At 40.8% G+C, this 13,791-nt stretch overlaps 1 protein-coding gene across 3 annotated transcripts in view; it reads right to left on the reverse strand.

The window, feature by feature from the left end:
- LOC145770852 (long-chain fatty acid transport protein 4-like) overlaps positions 1 to 13,791 on the reverse strand; it is a 106,744-nt gene that overhangs the window by 46,321 nt on the left and 46,632 nt on the right. For all 3 annotated transcript variants that reach the window (XM_082582592.1, XM_082582591.1, XM_082582590.1), the window contains exon 3: positions 9,651 to 9,839. In XM_082582592.1, coding sequence (XP_082438718.1) covers positions 9,651 to 9,839 — 189 coding nt within the window. The remainder of the gene's footprint in view (positions 1 to 9,650; positions 9,840 to 13,791) is intronic.

Here is a 13,791-nt window from a genome sequence, read left to right on the forward strand (position 1 = left end):
AATTAGAGAAGTCGACGTGGGCTACCCAGCTAAGCATGTTATTATCGGGACAAGCTCTTGATGTATATTCAAGACTTTCGCAAGAAGAGGCCATGAACTACGACAGATTGAAGTTAGCTCTGTTAAAGCGATACAATTTTACCGAGCATGGATACCGTCAAAGATTCCGTGAGGCAAAGCCTGAACGGCACGAAAGCCCAGGTCAATTTATTGAACGTTTAAGAAACCTTTTGTTAAAATGGTTTGAACTTTCGGGGGCTGACCAATCATTGGACGGATTGGCAAACCTTATAGTTAAGGAACAATTCACAGATTCATGTTCAAAAGATCTGTCTGTTTATTTAATGGAGAGAAGTCCAAAGACTCTAGAAGAAATAGCCAGTGTGGCAGAACAGTACTTGGTTGCTCATGATGAGAAGTTGTCGACTGAAGAAACGCTGTCATGCGATAATGACGAGGAGCAAACAAATGATTCTGGAGGAGGTGCTGTTCCAAGAGAAGTACGTTGTTTTAATTGTAATGGTTTAGGTCATAAGTCTGTTAATTGCCGGAGGAAGACTAACAGAAATCATCAGGAGTCGAGGAAGTGGTGCAATCGTTGCAATAGGCAAGGACACGAAGCGAAGGAATGCAAGGACAAGTCGTTTTCCTTATCCAATCAGTCTGGAAAAGATAAAGACACGGACGTTTATCGAGGTGGTTGTGCGTTAATGATTCCTAAACCCACGCTTGAAAATGAGAGATCGGATGAAGATGATCAGTTGGAGAAGAAAACGGGAAAGAAGACAAAAGAAGATGCTTACGAAGAAATAAAACCTGAAGATTACCTACCAGTAGTGGATGGAACAGTTGGAAACAAAAAGGTAAAAGTTTTACGTGATTCTGGTTCTACGGGTATAATGGTGAGGAGAGATTTAGTAAATGACAATCAGTTAACGGGAAAAACTGGCCATGTGACAAAGATAGATACCACTTCAATCCAAGGACCGTTAGCGATGATATATATCGAAACTCCGTATTGTAGTGGGACTGTGAAAGCGTTATGTTTACAAAACCCTTTAGTTGATCTTATAATCGGAAATGTTATAGAGAAAAATTCTGAAGTTACTTGTTATTCTTGTGGCAAGAATGGTCACTTTGCTCGAGATTGTTCTGCAGATAATCAGCAACGATCTCACGATGACGGATACAATGAGCGCGAAGAACCGAGAAGAGGCAGGCGACGACCATTTGGAGTTTGCTATAGATGCGGTAGACGCGAACACTTCGCCAGGGAGTGCGTTGCTGACGGCGGACATTCGGAAAACAGACGTTGCCGTGACAACCATTGCTACCGATGTGGAGAGATTGGACACATAGCCAGGAGCTGCCCTTTTGATGAAAAGGCTTGCTACAATTGTCATAAAGAAGGTCATCTCGCCAAGGACTGTCCGGAGAGGAGGTGTTTCCGATGTAGGAAGATGGGTCATCTTGCTCGCCGGTGCATTGAAAACATTGCGGACGTTGGAAACTTTCGCAGAAAACGTAACTATTGTTTTGAGAAAGCTATCGTTGGTAGATCATGCAACGATGGACTTATGAGAATTGATGATTGAGTAATCAATTGTTTTGTGGTGTGTTTTGTATTGATTGTGTTGTTATATTGTTTGCAACAATATTCTAAGGGGGGGCGTATGTCACAATCAAGGTGCAATGCCTCGCGATGGCTTGCTTTGTATCTTCAACGATGTGCTGTTTTGATTGTAGAATTCTGGTGCGATGTGTTATTATCGGTTATGACCTGAAGTAACCTCTGATGACGAAATCTGTATTATGCAGGGATATCTAAAGTAGGGGATACGAAGGCTTTTATTACGCCTGACAATAGAAGGGATTTTGTTTATCGTAATTAATCTGCGTTTATCGTAAAATGACAATTGGCACCGATAGTAGTTTAATAAATCTTGTTATGATAACTTGAATTGCGCTATTAGAATCAGGCCTGGATATTCACAGCATGCTCATGGTTGCTTGTTAATTCAACTACCCATATACTTGCGTTACATCCAGCCTGCTGCAAAGGCTTTGTTAAAAAAAACAGCTTACCGGTAACTTTTCAACTGTGTTTGTAAACAAGTATTCTTTAACTATGCTCTACGTAACATTTGCTAACTGTCCTCTGTAGCTCATTGTACCAGCTGCACTACAAAACTTTCTACGATTTAAAAAAGAACCACATGTTTAAAGCACTACAAACTACCGCCCTGGTAGTGTCATGAGAATAAGGCAATCGCTGCGAGCCTTCATATCCCCTTCTCTAGATATCCCTGGTATTATGTAACGTGTTTTCTGGAATCATTTTCCCTACCTGACCTTCTAGAGACTTCTGTTGTTTACATTTAAATGCTACGTGACCGAACGATGGTTCTTTATGATGTAACCTTCTCGAAGTTACTGGACTGAACAGCCAACTATAAATAGTGGTGTAGTTTGTGTAATGATTATTCTGAGATTATTATTATGGTGATTATTATGGTGATTATTATGAGTTGATTATGAGAGTTGTGCTATGAGTTGTGGATTGGTAGTTGATGCAGATATTAGAGTTATTTGAGAAGCCGTTCGTTAAAGTTCTTCAAGAAGTCAGATTATCATTTCACTGGTAGAATTATTCGACATTTAATTGACTGCTTTTCGGTTTGACCCATTAAACTACGTCATTGAACCTTTCCAAGTCTTTTTCCTGGTAAGAGATAGAAAGAAATCGTGACAAATACCAAGTGAAACTTTGCACAGCAGAAAATAGTAGCGGTAGCGTAGAAGTTTTCCGACTCGTGTCCAGAGCATAGTGACGCAAAATCCACACGACCTCGTTCGGTGGAAGTTAATCAGTTATGCGGCGTATTGCAGCTACACGGCGCTTTGACTCTCCAAGCGCACCTCGTTGGTCTGATGAAAGCCTTTGCTAAAATATTAAAAAGCCTTCCAAACCGTAGCCATAGCTCTTAAATGGCGAAGAATTCAAACCGGACACGTTTGTCCGCCATCAGCAAAAACGAGTTTCGAGGCCTGGGTTGTTTCTTTTTTGTTTTTATATTTTTTTTTGATTAGTGTTAAGAATGATTTTTCCATTACAGCAACTAATACATAAACTTTCTTGGACTGGTTTGTTGCTTAATAACTTTGTTGGTAACAAATTTTTCGTAGCTGATATATATCGGCCGATATAACTGCAGACAGGACGTCACTGTTTCGACCTTAAGGTCTCCTCAGTGCAGTAAATCGTACACTAGACATGAACGCCTTATTACTATATAAGTAATGCAGCGTGGGATTTTCCATTTGTGGTACGCAAGGAAGCACATTTGGATACTTTCACCCATCTTGCTAGAGTGCTCAAACTGCCGAAGCAGTGAGCTTTGCACAATGCAACAGCAAGATGTCTGCTAGCAAAGTGCTCAATTGGCGAACCAAGAGCATTACATAACTATCGGTATCGGCCTAAAAATTTCATAAATATCGGTATCGGCCTGAAAAAGTGATATCGGTCGAGCTCTAATTTTGACTACCCTGAGTGTTCAAGCAAATTAACAACTTTGCAGGAAGAACCTTTGTGCAAAGAGCAAACCTGTGTATGAAACAGTGAACACTTGTGACGCGAGGTGACACAGCTTTGACATGGGCTTGAAATCCAGACTTTGTACCGAGCATAGAGGGAGCCCCATCTGTCGTACATCCTCCGACAAGATTTCCCCAATCCAGTTTATTTTCTTTGAAAAAATTATCCAAAGAGTTGAAAATATCTTAAATTCCTTTTGATGTAGTGGACATCTCATGATTCAACAATAATTCAGTTTTTACAGCATCTTTCTGTGTAAAGCGAATGTAGACAAGCAGTTGGCAGCAGTTTGTGACATCTGTGGATTTATCAATATCAAGTTGTAAGGCAAATCCAAACTTCGAATCTCTTACTCCTGCAATCACTTGGTCAGTGATATCAACTGACATTTCCTCGATGCGTCGTTTCACAGTAGGCTACTGTTAGAAAGCGATACACTATCCAACTTTGCCACTGAATCTTCTCCAATCAAATTTTTGACTAATATCTTTGCTGCTGGCAATACAAGTGACTACGCAATGACATGAGTTTTTTTTGTTTTGGGCCACCAGAAGTGATATTTCATAGGATACCTTCACAATTCCCGCATTATTTCGGTTAAACTGGCCTGTGTGATCCATGCGCTATCGCTTCACATTCTCCCCAAGTCGCTCAAAATAACTCTTATCTCGATTCATCTTATCTGCATGATTGGACTCAAGATGCCGCTTAAGCAAACTTGGTTTCAAAGCTGCATTTGAAAGGGTTTTCATACAGATCACGCACTGAGGTAAGCTATCTCCACGATGTTGAATAGCAATGAAGCCATACTTAATATAATCTGCGCTATACTTTCACTTTGACATTTTCAAATATTTAGACAAAAATGTAATGGTGTTCAGGATTCAGCCACTACACGTCGGAAAACCAACATCAGAATAAACGCAATTCTGCAATTGCACGTAGACCACATTGCACACGTAATAGTTTCGTCACAGACACCATTCACATTGCACACATAATAGTTTCGTCACAGACACCATTAAGTTTGCACAGCAGCATTGTATTAATAACAATGACAAAAGTACGGTAGCTTACTGAGTGCAGGGAATTTAGTACGGAAAGAAATAAAAGTGTTGTTCGCATATTTTGGAAACTCAAAATAAAAATAATTGTTGCAAAGGCCTACTTTATTTGACAATACTACTACATAACGGAATGGCCCGTTTCTGTGAGTCCGATTCGGTGAGTGCAGTCCCTTAATGGGGGATTTTTTCAATTTTTTTTTAAATTATCGGGTACCGTAGCCTAATTATCATTGCCGTTTTGGGGTTAGGAGTTAGAGGTTAAGAACTCACCGAATCGGACTCACCGAATAGTAGCAGACCCACTACATAACGCATGCAACGGAGAGCTGCTCGCGTACCACCAGAAAAGCTCCCGCGTACCACTAGTGGTACGCATACCACCGGTCGAGAACCTCTGTTATAGACATACACATGACGAATTTTAATTTAATAGTTCAAACATTTTATTTTTTCTGCACGATTAAAACGATGTAAAAACGGCAACGATAACCTTTCAAAAATTTCAAAAAATCGCCCGATAACTTCCTTTAAAAAATAAAAATTTCAAAAATTCGCCGAAAAAGGCTCTTGCTGAATAGGGAACTCGCCGAATCGGACTCGCCGAAACAGGCAATTCCAAATCGTGTCATTCCGTGACAACAGGCATCACGGTGTGGCAGTGGTTCAATATATGCGGGCTTAGTAGGCAAATGCACAGTTCACATGATCGAGGAGCTTCGTGCGCCAAGTCCAAGAATTTAAAAATCCGGACAGGTGGTGGGCACTGATCGTCTTGCCTTAGTCATGCGGGCCCATAAGTTTTTGACTGTTGGGCACAGTCGAGAACGAGCACCTTCAGGAGGGAGGTCCTTATTCAAGTAGCTGGTCAGATGGCTAGGCATAGGATCTGGAGAGCGGAGTCTCAGGCTGGAATGATGCCTAAGATGCCCGAGAACTACAGCAGAGGCACGGTCGTCAGGAGACGTCACCATCTTGGCCTGGGCTATCAAAAGCATGTCGCTTTCACGACACAGATTCAACACAACAAAGCCCCCCAATGTAGGCTTACAGTAAAAGAATGCGCTGCACACCCACTTGGTAAGACTCAACGCCACCTTCAAACACTGCAATACCAGTCGATTGAGCTTCAAAAACTCATAGGCTACTGTCTGAAGTGCAGCACTGGCAGATGGTATGATGCAGACGGAAAAATGATGATGAATGATTTCGCCTTTGGGGATGACTCGGATTTCCTCCCCGGCTGCAGAGAAAGGTTCCGGGTCGACCATCAGACTGAATGTGACGCTTTCCCATAGGATAGGGTGCCACACTTGCGTGGGTTGAACCATAGCCTGGCCCAGGAAGATAAAGGATCAGTAGTACACAAGAGGGAGATCATCTGCTCACGATTGGAAGAAACGAGACAGATGTCGTCCGCATAGGCGATACAACGCACTCCTTTGGCAGGAAGATTGTAGCCGCCATCCGTTTTGTCACGGATGCCTCTGAGGAGCACATCGATGACCACATTGAATAGCATCCCAGACAACGGGCAGCCCTGATGGACTCACCGCCCCACAGGGATACGATACCCGGCAGGTGTTGTCAACGTATATATCAGAGATGCACTTAATAAGATCTGTAGGGGTGTCGAAATGACTTGGTTTTTCGGCTATGCATTCATACCGGACACTGCCAATTGTGAAAATATTGTCAATTCGGTCAAAATGTCTGAAAAAACATATAGTCAATCCGGTCAAAATGTCCAAAAAAACAGCGTTTCTCAGCGAAACTTAATGTTGTAGCTAGTCAGGAAGTGCAAATTTTGGTTTGTATCAGCTAGTTGAAAGGAAATAATTTCATCAGAAAAAAATGACCGAAATAAATAAAAAATGACCGAATCTTTTCAAGTCATTTCGGACAAATGAACGAAAAGTCTCAGCAAAAAAACCCAGCTTTTGCGCGACTGTGCATTTGAGAGAAATAACATAATTATGTTGCGCATTTTATGTTGCAAACACATGTTCATAGACGCCTTCTGTGGGCATGAATCCCTTTTGTTCTTGGCTGACAACATTCTCCTCTAATCTCCACCCCCCATCGCTGCAGGTGCCGAGCCAACACGGTGGCACAAATTTTATAAGTATTGCGGCAGATGGAGATGGGCAGTCAGCTGCTGATGTCATGCAGATCATCGTCAGGGTCTTTGCATATGAGTGTGATTCTGCTGATTCTCCACTGGTCCAGTACGTGGCGGTTGATCGGTGGGACAATCCGTCTGAACCAGGGGCAAAACCATCAAGCGACTGGAGAACCGCCTCCACTTCCTGGTCTGTACCGCCCCCCACCATCATCGACAAGGGAGAGGTTTACATTGCCATGCTCGATTGCTCGTAAAGGTGAGCGTTCATCCACTCAGGCATCTGCGAGCAACTCCCAGGTTTAGGAGCGGTTTTGTCAAATCTCTCCTCAATTTCTTGAGGCGGCATTTCGCAGTGATGTTCGCACTTCTTCCTTCAATGATGTCGCCCTTCGGGTCCTGCAAGAAGGAGGCTCACAACTCAACGCCCCTATGATATCGATAACCATTCCCGATATCTGTTCCGGAACTCTCGCCCCGAACTCTCGCCACCAGACTGACGAGAAACCCCATTCGAACGACGACGTGCCACGATTGAAGTGTGGTTTGCAAGGACGAGTCCTCTTGGGTGGCGAAGCGCCAGCGTTCCACTCTTCCAATTCACTGCTGAAGTTAGCTGAACCTATCAAAATTTAGCCCACCCGCAAAGGAAAGGTTCACTAAACTGTGAAGGGCCCACCTGTAGTTCTTCGACTCTTCGTCTTACTTTCTCTGACAGGTTCAACAAGGCATTGGAAGGTTGGGCCTCGGCAGATAGCGCCGATCTTCGACGCTGCGTGGGATAGATGACACTAGCATCAGAAAAATGAGAGGAGCACGAGAAGGCGGTCTGAGATGATCTGGTAGGAGAGAAGTCTGTTAGAGCGGCAGCTTGGATAAGCTAAAGGAGTCCTTAGCTTCAGCTCTAGTGGTAGTCATCGCTGCAGGGGAAGGGGTAAAGGAGCAGAAGGCGAAGTTGACCTGGAAAAGTCGAGCGAGCCACCTTTTTTCTTTTGCCATAAGCGAGTCGTTTAATCAACAATATCTGATAATTACATTCATAGAAAAGACCACAATTGTCATATTGAAAGACGTTTTAAAGCCAACCGTAAACAATTGTAACCAAGAAAAACGTTTACGTTCTTGACCTACCTTGTCCCAATGTCCTATCCTACCCTACCTACCTTGTCCTACCCTACCAGACCCGTCCTACCCTGATTCTAGGAAATTATTCTTATTGTTACGTAACTATTCCTGTTATTTCGTATCATAACGATCTTCAAAATACAGGTCATGTCAATTGTCAACAAAGAGCACAGTTGCTTTGAAAAGCCGTACAACGCTGCGGGACAGTGGGCGTTAATTATGTCAAATGATTGCTCTTGAAAGATATCATCTACTGTTTTATAGCTTTAAGCTACAAATAGCGTTGATTAACGCTAGTTGTAAGCTAAAAATAGATCGGAATAAAATGTTCAATAACGGTTACAAGGAATGTTCTCCAATAAATTTTCATATTCACATTCAACGCTAGCTTCCCATGCTGTTCTGCAGCTACTGATTTTCCCTTCCTCGTGGGAATGCGAGCAGGGATTTTCAGTCATGATGAACATCAAGTCAAGAAATTGAAACCGACTAGGTGCGACCGGAAATGACTTTGGACACGCTGTTGGCAAATTTACACCGGGCATCGACCAACTGGTGGACAGTAAACAAAAATCTCATTAAATTTAGTTGTGGTGCTTTAATATTATTTTAGTACGCCAATATTATTATTCTGAATAAAATATGATTTGATCAAATTAGTTGTTCTGCAAGAAGTGGTACGCTTGGCAGTACAGAGAGTCCAAGTGGTACGAGATCGTGAAATGTTGGAAACCACTGCTTTAAGCGAACTGGTACAATGTAGCGACTTGGTATTTGGGGACCTTTGCACTATACAAACCAGCATACTCGTCTTCATATAAAGACGGTTTTAAGTTAACCAGTGAAGTATTTGGAGTGACGTTGGTTTCTTGCTTTGATGCAAAAGTTGGTTTCAATGTTTGTTCTTTTCATTCAAAGTTGTTTTTTTTGCTTTGAAGCAAAAACATATTTTATAATGTCAGGATTAATGCAAAATGGAGTTTTCAAGTACAGTAATGTAGATCGCAAAACATTGTCAGTTATACTGATTCACATATAAATTCAGAAATTAACATCATAAGTGGTTTATAAAAAACACTTTTATATTAATAAATCAACCTACAGACAGATCAAATTAAATTAAGAAAAATTATATTCAAGAATTGCATAAACATCATCTAAATCAGTGCTTCCCAACCTTTTTCAGTTCGCAACCCACTTTTAATGCAAGTTTTATTGTGCGACCCACAATGAGATATGACATCTTTGTTATGGCATCTCTACTACTGGCGTACGTACTGAAATAGTTAATGCGACACAACACATCAAATTGTTACATATTTGGTACATTGTTGCATAACTGTTACGTAATGATAATGCAATAATTTCTCGATCTAATAGAAAAAGGGGTGCATAATTCATGAAAATGGAAAGTCAACAAATGAAGTGAAGATAAGAGTAGCGATGGCGAAGGCACAGTACTGTTCAAGACCAAACTGCGATTTGTGAGATTCATAGTAATGTCGGTATCTTTTAGAAAATTTTAACAAACAGCAACATTTAGAAATGCTTTGCGACTCACCTGAAATAGCTTCGCAACCCACCAATGGGTTGCGACCCACCGATTGGGAAGTACTGATGCAAATGCTCTTATGTCAGTAATTAGTTTTATATACCTTTATGTCCCTAGATCACATTTTGTAATAATTGAAACAGCTCAGAAATAACACATTTGAATTTTGAGAAAACTTCAAATACTGACTTGAAATAATTTCCAACAGCGTTAGAGTAATCATGTAAATCTTTGTATGTCCATCTGGTAGTTTCCCATAGAACAGCACACTTTTCAGGATTTTTTCTCATTACTTTCTCAAATATGAAAGGAATAGTTTGCTTACGTTTGATGTTTTTGGACTGTAAATATCGAAATTGCAGTAAGGCTTTCAAAGCTCTAAAAAATTTAACACAAACATTTTTATTGTGCATGTCACAGAATTGCAATCTTTACAAGCTAAAACAATTGTAGCAAGTTAACCTGTATATGGCATTCGTATCCAACTACCTAACCAACATCAAAGCAACACATTCAAAGTTAACATTTCACAATTTTGGTTGATATCAGTGATGGAACGACCTCCGGCTCTGGTTCCGCCAAATTCCAGTCCGAAAGTGATAGTGGCTCCGATAGCTAGAGGCAGACGGTACACGACATTTGGGCGAGACCATCAGGGCAAAACCCTTTTGAGTGAGGCTTACCATGATGTTTGTACGGGCTGAGTGAAAAGGTGACTGGCCAATTCATCTGGCAACCTACAAGCAAATTTATGCTACCATACTTTTTTGCTGCAGGGCATGTGAACTATGCGACAGGCCTCGAAATTCACGGCGGACACGGCGGTCATGTCCGCCGTCACAGCATGTGATGTCCGCGGGAAGTACCATCTAGATCGGTCATATTTGTCCGCCGAGAAATAATACAATACAGGAACTAGCGATACAAATCGTCATTGCATAGCACGAACAATTGTTGCAAGAATATAATTTCCAGCGCATTCTAGCGCGCATCTAGAAAATGAAAATACTGTATGATATCCTTAGCTTCCATTCAAGCAGGAAAACTTTCGATTTTAACGTTGCTTTACCGATTGATGACATCGAATCAGCGTAACAAAGGTGAATTCTTCGCTAAGAATCGATGGGAGTACGGTTTTTCTACAGCAATCGCGCGTAACTTAGTTCATGTCTTACGTCACAATGTCTGGCTTTGATCTCCGTAATTATTGATAAGGCAAGGTTGGTTACAAAATTAGATTAAAATATGAGTAAGCTATTACAGCAAGATGCATCAAAATTTGTTTAGTTTTGGTATTACAGTAAGAAAGAAAAGGTCCAGGAAAAATTCACTTTCGCTCACATGACACGCAAAAATAAACCTAAAGAAATAATCCTAATGAAACTTTGCACAGCAGAAAATAGTAGCGTTGCCGTTAGTGTAGAAGTTTTCCGACGCGTGCCCACCAGGATTGTGACGCAAGAAGCAACATGGCTTCGTTTGGTGGAAGTTAATCAGATATGCGGCATATTATTAAGCAGCTACACGGCGCTTTGACTCTTCAAGCGCACGCCGTTGGTCTTCTCAAATGGCGAAAAATTATCAAGATAAAGTGATTAAGCATGACGATCGACGCTAAAACTCGTGTGTCCGCCGTGAGACTTAATTTGTCCGCCGAGATGGCTGCTCAGACCGGACACGTTTGTTCGCCGTCAACAAAAACGAATTTCGAGGCCTGTGCGAGATATAGGTTGTGCTACCTTGGTGAGATGGAAGGAACGGCTACCACAAGAGGTGTTGTCACACTTTATGATAGGTGAACATGTTATGCACCATTCTGCTGGCTTATGGAATGGCATCTGGAGCGATATGATGATTGAGATGACCTTCATGCGGTATGGGCATGCTCATGGGGGGATAATTGGCATTTCACTTGAGTCAGAAACGCTGAAGGTATGGGCCCTTAGTTTGCATGCATGCAGCAGGTTGGAATCTGATCTGGATGACATGACGGATGAGGACACTCAAAGTAAGGTGGTGACAACATACGAAGAAGAGGCAAAAGCCAGGATTGACAAAGACAAGAAAGACCGAGATGGAATCAGACAAAAACTCGACACTTGCATTAATCCTTTAGATTCTGTGGCACACCCCACCCAGTGGTATAGTCAACGTAGTTAGCAGCCAGATTGGTTCAACTATAGTAAATGTCCACAATGCTGTCACAATCGTGACTGGTTTAGAATCGGGACTAATTCAGTGTTACAGCGGCCATCTTGGAAATTACCATTATGTAATACGATATTAACATAATACTACTTAGTTCTAATGGATAGCTTGACCCCGACAAATGGCAGTTGGCTCCCAGACTAAATACTGTAGCCTAGTCTATCAAGGGATAGAAAACATTGCTAAATTCGAAATCTACCTAAAAGTTTACTTCTGAATGGATCGTTTTGAAGGACCCTGACCATTACCATGAGGCACCTTTTAGAGCGCATGGTGAAAATAGTACACAACTGCTCGGTTTCGGCAATGTTTTAAATGGGCCTGTACAACTATCTTAGACATCAGCTTAAAGTTACAAACTTTAGAAACCAAATTAATAATTTTTAACATTGAGGTCAAGGAAAACATAAATTTTGTCCTGATATCAAAAGTAATAACCAAAAAGTTTTCTGTGACAGAACATAACAGTAAAAAAAAATGTGAGGCTGATATAGAACTACGGTATCTAATTTCTTTGCCTGCTTTAAGCTATACTTTTGATGTTTTTTAGCCTAGTGAGGCTGTGTAATAAAAGACAAATTAGGCTACTGTCGACCAAGGCGAACCACCTACCGGTTAGCGCGTAGGCATGCATAGGCTTACTGGTGAGTTGAATGAACAGTATTTCACCGAAGTTGTGACTAACTGACTATTAAGGCGATGTGAAATTTGAATGGACAAAATCGAATTATCACACAGGGTGACTACTACTGTTGTGTAGAGTATTTTTGTGAAGTTTTATGCAATAAAATCCAGTAACTTTAAACATGTAAGCATTTTTAGGTTAGTATTTTCTAATTCTTGCAAAGTGATTCCACAAAAAATACTATCACAATGCATCAATCCACGTGATCCAGATAGTGCGCTCTGAATGGCTAGTTAGGGAAAACGCGTTGTGTGCCGCACATACGCGCGGAGGGATTGCTGTCTGCTGCTGAGACTGAAGAAATTTATATTTTATAGCTTGTGAGTTGTGACTTGTGATGCTGATTACTGAAGATAAGGCTGTAAAATTCAGATAAGAAGCTGTGTTCAGCCGAACTGTTTGCTATAATTTTGTTCTTGTTCAAACAGGAAATTTGTTCTTGTTCAAATCGTTCAAACTGGAAATTGGTGTTTTCGTGTTTAAATTTCACACCAATTTACTACCAGATTGCTTCACCAACCTTTTTAAATATGTCAAAGAGGTTCACAGCCTGTCTACAAGAAACCATCTCAAAAACGTTTACTCAACATTCAATAGAATTCACAGGTGCGAAAACATGGAACGAATTTCCTTCTTCAATTAGAAAGACTGATACAAAGTCACTTTTTATTCACAAACTAAAACAACATTTAAGCAAAACGGACACGCAATAGAAAGACAATGTAGAAAGGCTTTCTTGCATTCTTGTGAAGATTTTAGTGGAAATCCGAAATTATTTACAAAAGATTGGGCTTATCTAACAATAATATCGATTGCTTGTGCTGTACTTTTATGTTTGTAGATATTAACAGCAAACGCAGTACTCCATAACACAGTGTGTACACCAAAATGTCACTGGGGAGAGAAGCACTGTTTCTAGCTAATTTGGGGTCGCTGATCACGAATATGGCCATTAAAAGATGCTCCTGTGTACAGTTTTTTCGAAAAATTGAATTTTCGTTTGCACTGCAAATGCGGAAAAGTTTAGGGGGTACCTAAAACTTTAAAGCATCATTTTTCCGAAACTATAATAGATATTGAACTAAAATTTGTAATGCATGCCTATATCATGTTAAATAACACATTGACCTAGTTTGAGCAAAATCGATGCGGGTCAAACAGAGAACTTTATGATTTTCAGTTCGTTTGGCATGGAATGACCCAAATATCCCAAAAAATGCATTTTTTGAATTATCTCAAAAAATAATGCATTTAGAGAAAAGGTTCCTTTTATGACATATAGAAACATGGATATTCTGCATCTTTTACCACCAAAACTGACTTTCTACTATGAGTAGTTACAGAGTTAGAGGATTTTTTTAATAAATTTGACTTTTTGAGACCTTTATTGGGGGGTAGGTGGCTAAGTTTTGGGGCCTACCAAAAAAAAGTTGTGTA

The sequence above is a fragment of the Aplidium turbinatum genome, chromosome 5 (genome assembly GCF_918807975.1).
Source record: "Aplidium turbinatum chromosome 5, kaAplTurb1.1, whole genome shotgun sequence".
In the NCBI taxonomy this organism is placed as follows: Eukaryota; Metazoa; Chordata; class Ascidiacea; order Aplousobranchia; family Polyclinidae; genus Aplidium; species Aplidium turbinatum.